The sequence below is a fragment of the Crinia signifera genome, chromosome 6, assembly GCF_055691185.1.
Source record: "Crinia signifera chromosome 6, ASM5569118v1, whole genome shotgun sequence".
NCBI lineage: Eukaryota > Metazoa > Chordata > Amphibia > Anura > Myobatrachidae > Crinia > Crinia signifera.
The window spans coordinates 24,661,728-24,675,547 of NC_139222.1; the positions used below are offsets into that span (position 1 = coordinate 24,661,728).

Genomic DNA, 13,820 nt, shown 5'->3' on the forward strand with positions numbered 1-13,820 from the left:
TCGGGGTCATCCCCGCCATCGTCTGTGTCATCAGAGCCATCCCTGGTTACCGGTAGCAACGGATTTATCAAGGATCTACTGGGTTGTGCAGCATGTGGCAGTAGCTTTTGCATAGCTGCTGTAGTCTGCTGCAAGGTCTGCACCGTGGTCGACAGAGCATTCACCCATGGTGGAGGGGGCTGTACTACAGGGGGTGCTACAGCATTAGGGAAACAGTCCACCAGGGTGCCCAACAGCTGTTGAAAGGCTGCCCATGGTGGTTGAGGGGCCCCCAAGGGCTGGGGTTGAGCAGGAGGGTAAAGCAATTGACACATAGCCCATCCTGGATGACATCCATGTCAGACAGACCTGCAGCGCAGCTCTTGCAAGACAAGAGCAAGGGAGATTCTGTCTGGTTGCGCCCCCGTTTGGACATTGTGTGAACACTCCCAACAATAGGGGGGTACAGTGAACAGTAGGTAACTCAGTACAAGAGGACCTAGAGTGATTCACTGACAGTATGTGACCTCTGAGGTAAAACCTCTATTAGAAATAAAGTGGATAGTTTCAGAAAAAAACTGACAGAGAAATAAAGTGCTAGCACAAAGTCACATACACACTATTAGCCAATATGGATAAAGCTAACACACCCTATATCAACCACAGTACTCTATGGAGCAAAGGGGGAGTGAGGGTGGCTGTGAAAAGTACTACTTAGCCTGTAGCCGGTTTCACAGGGGAGAAGAAGTGCCCGACCTCTGGAGACCTGCGTGCTGCTGTAATGGCGCTGGTCCAAGAGAGGGGGGGCGGGCACAAACGGGTTCAGCTAATGCACGGCAGATCTCGCGGAGATTGGCGCCAAAGCTGGGGGAGGGACTGCAGGCCAAGTGCCACCTCCCCTTGCTGGACTTCCCCCACCGGGGCATAAGAGCCAATAGAAAATGGGTCCCCCCAGGCCCAGCCTGCCGCTCTGTCCCCGGTGGTCTAGTGGGGTCCCTAGCCGAAGCGAGTGCCCACGCCAGCTACCGCGGGCGTCTCCCAGCGCGCCGCGGCAAGACAGCGATTAGTGCTTCCTTAGGAAGCCTTACCTGCTCCTGGTCCGGCCACGCTGTCAGGGGAGAGACGTCCGGCGGTGCTAGACGCTGACGTCACCCCCGCCGTCTGCCTCAAGAGGTTCTGAGGAGGTCGGTGCCGGGAGGAGTGATGCAGACGCTTACTCCGCCGTCATCACTGACAGCGGGGAGCGTCTTCTGCCGCGAAGCGTCTTCTGCCGCAGGAGCGGCAGATTTAAAAATTATTAATAAAAAAACAAAGTTGAGCTTCATATGGGATCACCTCAAGGAGGTGATCCCTGCTGAAGTAAAGGTGCGTCTGCTTCCTGCAGGCACCAACAAAAAAACTGGCGGCAGTAGCCTGGAGGCGGGGTTGTAGGGGAGAGGGCCCGGGCATGCTGGGAAAATCTTAAAAGAGCTTCGCTGATTGGTGCCTCGGACCCCCTGGATCCGACTACAACCCGATGTCCCCTGTGGGACCCATGGACCCTGACAAGGAAATCACATAAATAATGTCTGACAGTATTGAGCTTACACAGTAGATTATTGATGTATAAGACACACACACACACACACACCTGTTGCAATTCATATAGTGACAGACTGGTATATTGGGGAGACCCTTATTCCCACCTACCTGATCCTCCTGTGGGGTCCTGTGCATCTCCTCTGTACAGTGCTGGGAATACAGAGGACGGGGACATCTCTCTGGGATATCTCTGTTACTGGGACCATCTGTAGGAGACACACAGTGACTGAGGACATGGTATATATATGATTATCCTGGGAATACAGAGGACGGGGACATCTCTCTGGGGTATCTCTGTTACTGGGCCCATCTGTAGGAGACACACAGTGACTGAGGACATGGTATATATGTGATTATCCTGGGAATACAGAGGACGGGGACATCTCTCTGGGGTATCTCTGTTACTGGGCCCATCTGTAGGAGACACGCAGTGACTGAGGACATGGTATATATGTGATTATCCTGGGAATACAGAGGACGGGGACATCTCTCTGGGGTATCTCTGTTACTGGGCCCATCTATAGGAGACACACAGTGACTGAGCACATGGTATATATGTGATTACCCTGGGAATACAGAGGACGGGGACATCTCTCTGGGGTATCTCTGTTACTGGGCCCATCTGTAGGAGACAAGCAGTGACTGAGGACATGGTATATATGTGATTACCCTGGGAATACAGAGGACGGGGACATCTCTCTGGGGTAGCTCTGTTACTGGGCCCATCTATAGGAGACACACAGTGACTGAATTTATTGTACATGTGGATTAGCAGATATGTGTATATAGGGGGGCCCCATACCTGCTCTCCCCTGTACAATAACATTAAGTCTCCTCTTACCCAGTGATGTGAGGGGCCGGAGATTCTCCATCATAACATTCCTGCACAGACCCTTGTGTTCCTCTGTATACTCCTCCTCCTGCATAGAGAGATAGACAGTGACATCCTGACACCTTCTAGGAAACCGAAACACACAGTGATACAGTCATCACCCAGACACATCCCCCGGTGTTACTGTATAATGCCTCATTCCCAGCAGTCACCTCTCTGGTCACATCCCCCGGTGTTACTGTATAATGTCCCATTCCTAGCAGTCACCTCTCCGGTCACATCCCCCGGTGTTACTGTATAATGCCTCATTCCCAGCAGTCACCTCTCCGGTCACATCCCCCGGTGTTACTGTATAATGCCTCATTCCCAGCAGTCACCTCTCCGGTCACATCCCCCGGTGTTACTGTATAATGTCCCATTCCCAGCAGTCACCTCTCCGGTCACATCCCCCGGTGTTACTGTATAATGTCCCATTCCCAGCAGTCACCTCTACGGTCACATCCCCCAGTGTTACTGTATAATGCCCCATTCCCAGCAGTAACATCCCCCCATGTTACTGTATAATGCCCCATTCCCAGCAGTCAACTCTCCGGTCACATCCCCCGGTGTTACTGTATAATGTCCCATTCCTAGCAGTCACCTCTCCAGTCACCTCCCCCGGTGTTACTGTATAATGCCCCATTCCCAGCAGTCACCTCTCCGGTCAGCAGCTGGATGATCTTGTCGGTGAGTTCCAGGATCTTCTGCTCCTTGTCTCTCCCATGTGTCAGTGAGTGAGGTGGAGGCACCGTTATAGGGATCTGGGTCCTGCTCAGTTCTCCTGACACACAGGGATGGCAAATTGGTGTCTCATGGTCACTGGATGTCTTCTTCACTACTATGTAACCCTGTGTATTGGAAAATACACTATCACTGCATACACTCCCAGTACCCTCTCTTATTGCTATGTGATGTCACCTCTAAGATCCACTAGTCAGGTCACTGTAGTATTAACATATCAGTGATATCAGTGACAATCTCAGATCCCCTCACCTCCATAGTGATGTCCCTGTATTATTATCTCCTATATATTTGGCTACATCTGTCACTCAAAGTGGGTGTCTGTGTCTATAACGCTCTGTTCCTGGACTTTCCTCTTAATGTGTGATTGCCTTCATCTGTGCTGAACACCTTTCTGAGAAATTAACCTGTTTAAAACAGGTGATGGCAATCATACATTAAGGGGAAGTCTAGAAACAGAGCATTGTGTCCCTCCTGGAGAGGGTCATGTTGGGAGGTATGTGACCGAGAACCAGCCCAGTGAGCCCACAGACAGTGCCAGACACCCACTGACTTCCCATGTTGCCCAGCACTGCTACTCCACAGCCACCAGGTGAGCGCCCCCCTCCCGCGATTTGCGGCAAACCCCCCCCCCCCCCGCGCGCCCCCCCCCCTCCCGCGATTCGCGGCAAAAACTCCCGCGACCCCCCCCTACCGCGATTCGCTGCAAAAAGAACCCCCCCCACGACCCCTCCTGCAATTCGCGGCATAACCACCACCTCGCGACCCCCCCCTCCCGCGAATCGCGGCAAACCCTCCCCCGTGACACACCCCCCCCCCGATTCGCGGAAAAAACACCCCCCCCCCGCGACCTCCCTCCCGCGATTCGCGGCAAAAAGAACCCCCCCGCGACCCCCCCTTGCACGATTCGCGGCACCCCCCCTGCGACCCCCCTCTCGCGATTCGCGGCACCCCCCCCCCCCCCCCCCGCAATTCGCAGCAGCCCCAGGATTAAATGGCACATGCAAAACACTGACATGGCTATGGTCGACAATGAAAAAGGTTGACATGAGTTTTTGAAGATTTCTTTTTAATTTTTTAAATTTTTTCATATTCATTGTCATGTGTCGACATGGACCCCAATGAAGTGGCACACTTATGTCAACATTTACATGTGTTGACGTTTCTGTGTTGATTTTTTCTTGTGGCGATTCGCGTCACACCCCCCCGCAACCCCCCCTCCCGCGATTCGCGGCACCCCCCGTGACCCCCCACCTCCCGCAATTCGCGGCAACCCCCCACCGGAACCCCTGTGAACCCCGCCCTCCCGCGATTAGCGGCACCCAACCCCGCGACCCCCCCCTCCCGCAATTCGCGGCACCCCCCGTGATTCGCGGCAGCTCCAGAATTAAATTGCACATGGAAAACACTGACATGGCTATGGTCGACAATGAAAAAGGTTGACATGAGTTTTTGAAGGGTTTTTTTTTCATTTTTTGAATGTTTTCATATTCATTCTCATGTGTCGACATGGACACCAATGAAGTGCCACACTTATGTCAACATTTACATGTGTTGACCTTTCTGTGTTGATTTTTTCTTGTGGCGATTTGCGTCACACCCCCCCCACAACCCCCACTCCCGCGATTCACGGCACACACACACACACACACACCTCCCCCGCGATTCTCGGCACCCCACCCCGTGACCCCCCCTCCCGTGATTCACGGCACACCCCCGCGACCCCCCCCTCCCATGATTCGCCGCAACCCCCGCCCCGCGACCCCCCCTCCCGCGATTCGCGGCACCCACCCCCGCGACCCCCCCTCCCGCAATTCGCGGCACCCCCCCGCGATTCGCGGCAGCTCCAGAATTAAATTGCACATGAAAAACACTGACATGGCTATGGTCGACAATGAAAAAGGTTGACATGAGTTTTTGAAGGGTTTTTTTTTCATTTTTTGAATGTTTTCATATTCATTCTCATGTGTCGACATGGACACCAATGAAGTGCCACACTTATGTCAACATTTACATGTGTTGACCTTTCTGTGTTGATTTTTTCTTGTGGTGATTCACGTCACACCCCCCCCACCCCCCCCGCAACCCCCACTCCCGCGATTCACGGCACACACACACCCCCCCGCGATTCTCGGCACCCCACCCCGTGGCCCCCTCCTCCCGTGATTCACGGCACACCCCCCGCGACCCCCCCTACCATGATTCGCCGCAACCCCCGCCCCCGTAACCCCCCTCCCGCGATTTGCGGCAACCCACCCCGCGACCCCCCTCCCGCGATTCTCTGCAATCCCTCCCCTCCCGCGATTCGCAGCATCCACCCCCCCACAACCCCCCCTCCTGCAATTCGCGGCGACCCCCCCTCCTGCAATTCGCGGCACCCTCCGCGACCCCCCCTACCGCGATTCGCGGACACCTAAGTTGCAATATAGGGCATCTTTCATACAATTCTAACCATATTTCTCATATACAAACGTTCACAAATTAAGGGGGCGCAGCCCCTTACGATGGTGTGAAGAGCGCCCGTAGGGCGCGATGAATCACCTAGTTATAGATATAAGTGATGTCACGGTGACGCTCCCAGATCCCCTCACCTCCCCAGTCACGTCCCTGTATTATTCCTATAGATATAAGTGATGTCACAGTGACTCCCAGATCCCCTCACCTCCCCAGTCACGTCCCTGTATTATTACTATAGATATAAGTGATGTCACAGTGACGCTCCCAGATCCCCTCACCTCCCCAGTCACGTCCCTGTATTATTACTATAGATATAAGTGATGTCACAGTGACGCTCCCAGATCCCCTCACCTCCCCAGTCACGTCCCTGTATTATTACTATAGATATAGGTGATGTCACAGTGACGCTCCCAGATCCCCTCACCTCCCGAGTCACGTCCCTGTATTATTACTATAGATATATGTGATGTCACAGTGACGCTCCCAGATCCCCTCACCTCCCCAGTCACGTCCCTGTATTATTACTATAGATATAAGTGATGTCACAGTGACGCTCCCAGATCCCCTCACCTCCCCAGTCACGTCCCTGTATTTTTACTATAGATATAAGTGATGTCACAGTGACACTCCCAGATCCCCTCACTTCCCCAGTCATGTCCCTGTATTATTACTATCGATATAAGTGATGTCACAGTGACGCTCCCAGATCCCCTCACCTCCCCAGTCACGTCCCTGTATTATTACTATAGATATATGTGATGTCACAGTGACACTCCCAGATCCCCTCACTTCCCCAGTCATGTCCCTGTATTATTACTATAGATATACTGTAAGTGATGTCACAGTGACACTCCCAGATCCCCTCACCTCCCCAGTCACGTCCCTGTATTATTACTATAGATATAAGTGATGTCACAGTGACGCTCCCAGATCCCCTCACCTCCCCAGTCATGTCTCTGTATTATTACTATAGATATAAGTGATATCACAGTGATCCCCTCACCTCCCCAGTTATGTCCCTGTATTATTACTATAGATATAAGTGATGTCACAGTGACACTCCCAGATCCCCTCACCTCCCCAGTCACGTCCTTGTATAATTACTATAGCTATAAGTGACGCTCCCGGATCCTCTCATCTCCCCAGTCATGTCCCTGTATTATTACTATAGATATAAGTGACGTCACAGTCACGCTCCCAGATCCCCTCACCTCCCCAATCACGTCCCTGTATTATTACTATACATATAAGTGATGTCACAGTGACGCTCCCAGATCCCCTCACCTCCCCAGTCACGTCTCTGTATTATTACTACAGATATAAGTAATGTCACAGTGACGCTCCTAGATCCCCTCACCTCCCCAGTCATGTCCCTGTATTATTACTGTAGATATAAGTGATATCACAGTGACGCCTCCCAGATCCCCTCACCTCCCCAGTCACGTCCCCGTATTATTACTATAGATATATGTGATGTCACCGTGACACTCCCAGATCCCCTCACCTCCCCAGTCACGTCCCTGTATTATTACTATAGATATATATGAGGTCACAGTGATGCACCCAGATCCCCTCACCTCCCCAGTCACGTCCTTGTATTATTACTATAGATATAAGTGATATCACAGTGACGCCTCCCAGATCCCCTCACCTCCCCAGTCACGTCCCTGTATTATTACTATAGATATAAGTGATGTCACAGTGACACTCCCAGATCCCCTCACCTCCCTGTATTATTACTATAGATATAAGTGATGTCACAGTGACACTCCCAGATCCCCTCACCTCCCCAGTCACGTCCCTGTATTATTACTATAGATATAAGTGATGTCACAGTGACACTCCCAGATCCCCTCACCTCCCCAGTTACGTCCCTGTATTATTACTATAGATATAAGTGATGTCACAGTGACGCTCCCAGAACCCCTCACCTCCCCAGTCACATCCCTGTATTATTACTATAGATATAAGTGATGTCACAGTGACACTCCCAGATCCCCTCACCTCCCCAGTCACGTCCCTGTATTATTACTATAGATATAAGTGACGTTACAGTGACACTCCCAGATCCCCTCACCTCCCCAGTCACGTCCCTGTATTATTACTATAGATACAAGTGATGTTACAGTGACGCTCCCAGATCCCCTCACCTCCCCAGTCACGTCCCTGTATTATTAATATAGATATAAGTGATGTCACAGTGACACTCCCAGATCCCCTCACCTCCCCCAGTCACGTCCCTGTATTATTACTATAGATATAAGTGATGTCACAGTGACACTCCCAGATCCCCTCACCTACCCAGTCATGTCCCTTTATTATTACTATAGATATAGGTGATGTCACAGTGACACTCCCAGATCCCCTCACCTCCCCAGTAAGCAGGTAGATGATCTCCAGGGTGATATTTAGAATCCTCTCAGTCATGTGACTCTGGTCCTTGTCCATCCTCGGGGAATCAGTGACGGGTCTCATCCTCACGTGATGTCTAGTAAACACTCCGTTTCCTCACCGCTCGGTTGTCTAGGTGTAAATATAATTACAATAAACACCACACAGTACACATGGAACATATTAGGTAAAGGTGCCCATACACTAGTCCGATTTGGGACAATTTCACCCGATCCCTATGGAACGGGCCGAGAAATCAAATGTGTTTGACGTCCGCCTTGGGTTGGATTCACCTCGGACCTGAGCAGAAGGTCGGACCTGTTGCCCACCTGCCGACTTTGCCCCCCTCCTGGTGGCAGGGAATGGGGTCACATGGGATACATCGTATGTGAAAGGACAGTATGTGATGCATCGCATGCAGGTCCCAGGGGGTTCGGAGGGGGTCGCATGGCCATACACTGCTGCGATACATCCCAGTAGTGTATGGCCACCATATCCACACAGAGGCACAGCAGCTGCCTCTAATGTTTCCGCACATACTATATATATATATATATATATATATATATATATATATATATATATATATATATATATATATATATATACACATATATATATACACATATATACACACACACACACACACACACACACACACACACATCATACAGAGAACAATGGGCACATGTACAGTATAAGAACTATAGAATACCACAATGTCCATTGTAGTACATGGTTATCTAAAAATAATGGTAATGGGGCACCAAAGGCTGCTCGCCCTGTATAATCATCATACTACTACGACGAAGATATCAGAGACTAAAAACCCTGAAAAAATTTATATCTAAATAAAGTTCTGTAACAGGACAACAAAAGCTGCTCCCTGATAATAATAACAAATAAACAGAGGCTGCTCAACTATAAAATAATACCACCACACCAGAGGCTGCTCCCTCTGTATACTATTTGTAACATTACACAGCAGGCTGCTCCCCCTGTATAACATTTGTAACAGGACACCACAAGCCGCTCCCCCCTGTATAAAAAGGACACCACAGGCCGCTCCCCCCTGTTTATCAGGATGCCACAGACCGCCCCCCCCCCTTTATAACAGAACACCATAGGCCGCTCCCCCTGTATTACAGGACACCATAGGCTTCTCCCCCTGTATAACATGACACCATGGGCTGTTGCCCCTGTATTACAGAATACCACAGGCTGATGCCCCTGTATTACAGGACACCACAGGCTGTTGCCCCTGTATTACAGGACACCACAGGCTGCTCCCCCTGTATTACAGGACACCATTGGTTGCTCCCCCTGTATAACAGGACACTACAGGCCGCTCCACCTGTATAACAGGACACCACAGGCCGCTCCACCTGTATAACAGGACACCACAGGCCGCTCCACCTGTATAACAGGACACCACATGCTGCTCCCCCCTGTATAACATGACACCATGGGCTGTTGCCCCTGTATTACAGAATACCACAGGCTGATGCCCCTGTATTACAGGACACCACAGGCTGCTCCCCCTGTATTACAGGACACCATTGGTTGCTCCCCCTTTATAACAGGACACTACAGGCCGCTCCACCTGTATAACAGGACACCACAGGCCGCTCCACCTGTATAACAGGACACCACAGGCCGCTCCACCTGTATAACAGGACACCACATGCTGCTCCCCCCTGTATAACAGGACACCATACCTCCCAACATGACCCTCTCCAGGAGGGACACAATGCTCTGCTCCTGCACTTTCCTCTTAATTAATGATTGCCATCACCAGTGGAGAAACACCTTTCTTATTAGAAAACCTTTTCAACACAGGTGATGGCAATCATTCATTGAGAAAAAGTCCAGAAGCAGAGTCATTTGTCCCTCCTGGCATGGGTCATGTTGGGAGGTATGGGACACCACAGGCTGCTTCCCCTGTATAACAGGACACCACAGGCTGCTCCCCCTGTATAATAACACCAGGGCAACACAATACCATCACCTGCTGCCAGATACAGCAATGTCTTCTCTCGGTCCCCCGTAACTTAATCACCGTCGCTGCTGGAAGTGAGAGGCCTCCGGTAAGATCAGCAGCGCCGCCCCAGCAAAAAGCCGAGATGCTGCTACACTGAACGCGGGGATTGGTCTTCGGTAAAATGGCCGCCGCTCCCTCACACAGGGGACATTCTTTATGGTGCCTTACTAGGCGTCGTATTTACAGCACGGAATCTATCCTCTACCGGTGACCGCACCTCACAGAACTCTCTCTATACATTCCCTCAATGCAATTACTGCTTCTACCAGTCCGGCAGCGATGTCTCATAGTGTGTCCTCATACAGCGACAGCCATTTTGTTGTGGTTTGTACCCAGCTCCCAGACTCCCCCGCGGCTGTAGCCAAAGTGTATTTCCTGTGTGGGGCAGAGTGGGAGGAGCTGTGTTACCAGGGAAACGTCCCTTCCTGGTGTGCATGGCAGGCAGGAGGGAGAGTGCTGCAGCTGGCACCAGGTGACCCCAGGTATTCTACTGCTAGTAACAGCATAGTAGTGATTGCTGGGTGTGAGCCATAAGGGCACTTACAGGGGAGCTGCTGTTCTACTCACACAGGCTGCAGTATAATACCAGGTGTCAGAGCCGATATAAGGTTTTTTGGCACCCAAAGCAAGACTAATGCCACCTGCCCTCCCCCTCCCTCACCAATACCGCTATTGGCTGCCTATCGGCCAATCAAGAGTCGCTAGTCGACCAATAGCGGTATTCAGGAGGAGGAGCCGCACGATGTAAACAAACGCAACATGCGGCTTCCCCTGACAGTCCGCACTGGCTCGGGTTTTGGTTTGTTATTTTTTCTTCTTACCTGGATGCTACTTGGAAGGAATCTTGGATCAACGCCGGAGGAGCCTTGTAAGTATCATTTCTTCCACAGGTACCCCCTGGATTTCTTCAGGACCAGTGGACGGATGGACGCAGACCTACCTACGGGGTCAAGATAGGTAAGTATCTGTATGTGTGGGCTCCGTGTGTAATACAGTTTTATTTTTCAGGTGTGTGTGTGTGTGTGTGCTTTTATTTAACTGTTGGTTCTGCTGGGACTCATAGTTCCACAGCAGAACCCAATGGTTTTATTCTAATATTACACATTTATCAGCCCGGTACCCACAGCCCTGGGGAATCGGGGACAGCCCCAGGCTTCAGCCTGGGTAGGTAAATTCTGGAGGGGGGACCCCTTCATTTGGGGATCCCCACTCCACCAGGACCCCTGCCCAGGCTGACCAGTCAGGGGGTTAATGCTTTGGCCGGGGTGACTTGTAGAAAAAGTCTCCCCCTTGCTGTGGCAGGGAGTAGATCAATTGGTCACCAGCAAGTTGTTAGACAGTCCATAGGTCGACATGCAGGAAGGTTGACATGCAGGAAGGTCAACAGGATTATTGTCGACATGGGTAAGGTCGACAGTGAAAAAGTTGACTTTTTTTTTATTAATTTTTTTTCCCCCTTATGTCAACCAGGGGCGGATTGGCCCATCGGGACACCGGGCCATTTCCCGGTGGGCCGGTCCAAACCCTCCTCTGTCCGGCCGTTTTCAATGCTTTCCGGACGGAATCCTGCCTACAGGCCTGAAGAGCAGTGGCCACGCCCCCTCCGCCCGAGCACACTGACTGACACCCGTTACCCAGCAGCAGCAGGCCTGTGGCAGCGGCAGGAGGACAACAGGAACCCTGCAGTGGATCATTTGTCCTGTACAGTGGCTGCCAGACCGAACATGAACAGTGAGTACTTCTGTACTCAGCGTACAGCCCCTGCTAAAAGTGTCACGTTACCCGCAAATTTCTAGGGGGGGGGGATCGCGGGTGGGGGAGGGGTGCCCGCAAATTTCGGGGGGGGGGGGGGGGGTAGTCATGGGTGAGGGAGGGGTACCCGCAAATTTCGGAGGGGGGTGCACCTGCAAATGGCTTCTTTTTCCTTCTCTCTCTCTGCGATCCCTCTATCTCTCTCTGCAATCCCTCTGTCTCTGCGATCCCTCTCACTCTCTCTGCAATCTCTCTCTCTTCTCTCTCTGCGATCCCTCTCTCTCTGCAAACCCTCTCTCTATCTCTCTCACTGCGGTCCCTCTCTCTATCTCTCTCTGCGATCCCTCTCTCTCTGCAAACCCTCTCTCTATCTCTCTCACTGCGGTCCCTCTCTCTATCTCTCTCACTGCGGTCCCTCTATCTCTCCTCTCTCTCTCTGCGGTCCCTCTCTCTTCTCTCTCTGTGATCCCTCTCTCTGCGGTCCCTCTCTCTATCTCTCTCTGCGGTCCCTCTCTCTATCTCTCTCTGCGATCCCTCTCTCTATCTCTCTCTGCGGTCCCTCTATCTCTCTGCAATCTCTCTCTCTCTGCGATCCCTCTATCTCTCTCTGCGGTCCCTCTCTCTATCTCTCTCTGCGGTCCCTCTCTCTATCTCTCTTTGCGGTCCCCCTCTCTCTCTCTCTCTCTCTCTCTCTCTCTCTCTCTCTCTCTCTCTCTCTCTCTGCGGTCCCTCTCTCTATCTCTCTTTGCGGTCCCCCTCTCTCTCTCTCTCTCTGCGGTCCCTCTCTATCTCTCTCTGCGGTCCCTCTCTCTATCTATCTCTGCGGTCCCTCTCTCTATCTCTCTCTGCGGTCCCTCTCTCTATCTCTCTCTGCGGTCCCTCTCTCTATCTCTCTCTGCGGTCCCTCTCTCTATCTCTCTCTGCGGTCCCTCTCTCTATCTCTCTCTGCGGTCCCTCTCTCTATCTCTCTCTGCGGTCCCTCTCTCTATCTATCACTGCGATCCCCCTCTCTATCTCTCTCTGCGGTCCCTCTCTCTATCTCTCTCTGCGGTCCCTCTCTATCTCTCTCTGCGGTCCCTCTCTCTCTCTCTCTCTGCGGTCCCTCTCTCTCTCTCTGCGGTCCCTCTCTCTCTCTCTCTCTTCGGTCCCTCTCTCTATCTCTCTCTGCGGTCCCTCTCTATCTCTCTCTGCGGTCCCTCTCTATCTATCTCTCTCTGCGGTCCCACTCTATCTATCTCTGCGATCCCTCTCTCTCTCTATCTCTCTCTGCGGTCCCTCTCTCTATCTCTCTCTGCGGTCCCTCTCTCTATCTCTCTCTGCAGTCCCTCTCTCTATCTCTCTCTGCGGTCCCTCTCTATCTCTCTCTGCGGTCCCTCTCTCTCTCTCTGCGGTCCCTCTCTCTATCTCTCTCTGCGGTCCCTCTCTATCTCTCTCTGCGGTCCCTCTCTATCTCTCTCTGCAGTCCCTCTCTCTATCTCTCTCTGCGGTCCCTCTCTCTATCTCTCTCTGCGGTCCCTCTCTCTATCTCTCTCTGCGTAGTTTGGACATGCCTGACCTAAAGTCTTGTCGACCTAAACTCATGTCGACCTAGTGGTGTCGACCTACTTGGTGGTGACCCAATGACCGTATCCCCTGTGGCATTACCCTGCTGGGCCTGGTGCTGGTTATTAAAATACGGGGGACCCCTGCTCATTTTGTCCCCCATATTTTGGGAACCAGGACCAGCCCTTGGGCCTGGTGCTGGTTTTAACCCCTTGAGTGGTGGGTTTTGCTGGGGCAGGAAATACCTACCAAGGTATGTCCTGCCCCAGCAATATCCACCAGTGTTCCCGCTAGGCTTATTTTGCAGGGCGCTGCACCCTGCCCCTGTAAAAGCTGCCGAATTCGCCCTGCCCGTTTATGCCCGCCCTGCGCCCTGTACAGTTAATAGGCGCTGAGAAATAACGGTACCTCCCCGGCCGTTGCCGCGCTACTAGTACCCGCCCGCTGAGTGTACACTGCTGAGCG

The 13,820-nt window shown here is 52.1% G+C and overlaps 1 protein-coding gene across 1 annotated transcript in view; it reads right to left on the bottom strand.

The window, feature by feature from the left end:
* Positions 1-10,390, bottom strand: part of LOC146010226 (uncharacterized) — a 70,575-nt gene extending 60,185 nt beyond the window's left edge. Inside the window, 5 exon segments of the mRNA XM_083151262.1 lie at positions 1,669-1,766; positions 2,402-2,480; positions 3,088-3,279; positions 8,000-8,152; positions 10,029-10,390. Coding sequence (XP_083007388.1) covers positions 1,669-1,766; positions 2,402-2,480; positions 3,088-3,279; positions 8,000-8,104 — 474 coding nt within the window. The 5' untranslated portion in view covers positions 8,105-8,152; positions 10,029-10,390.
* Between the last annotated feature and the right edge of the window lie 3,430 nt (positions 10,391-13,820).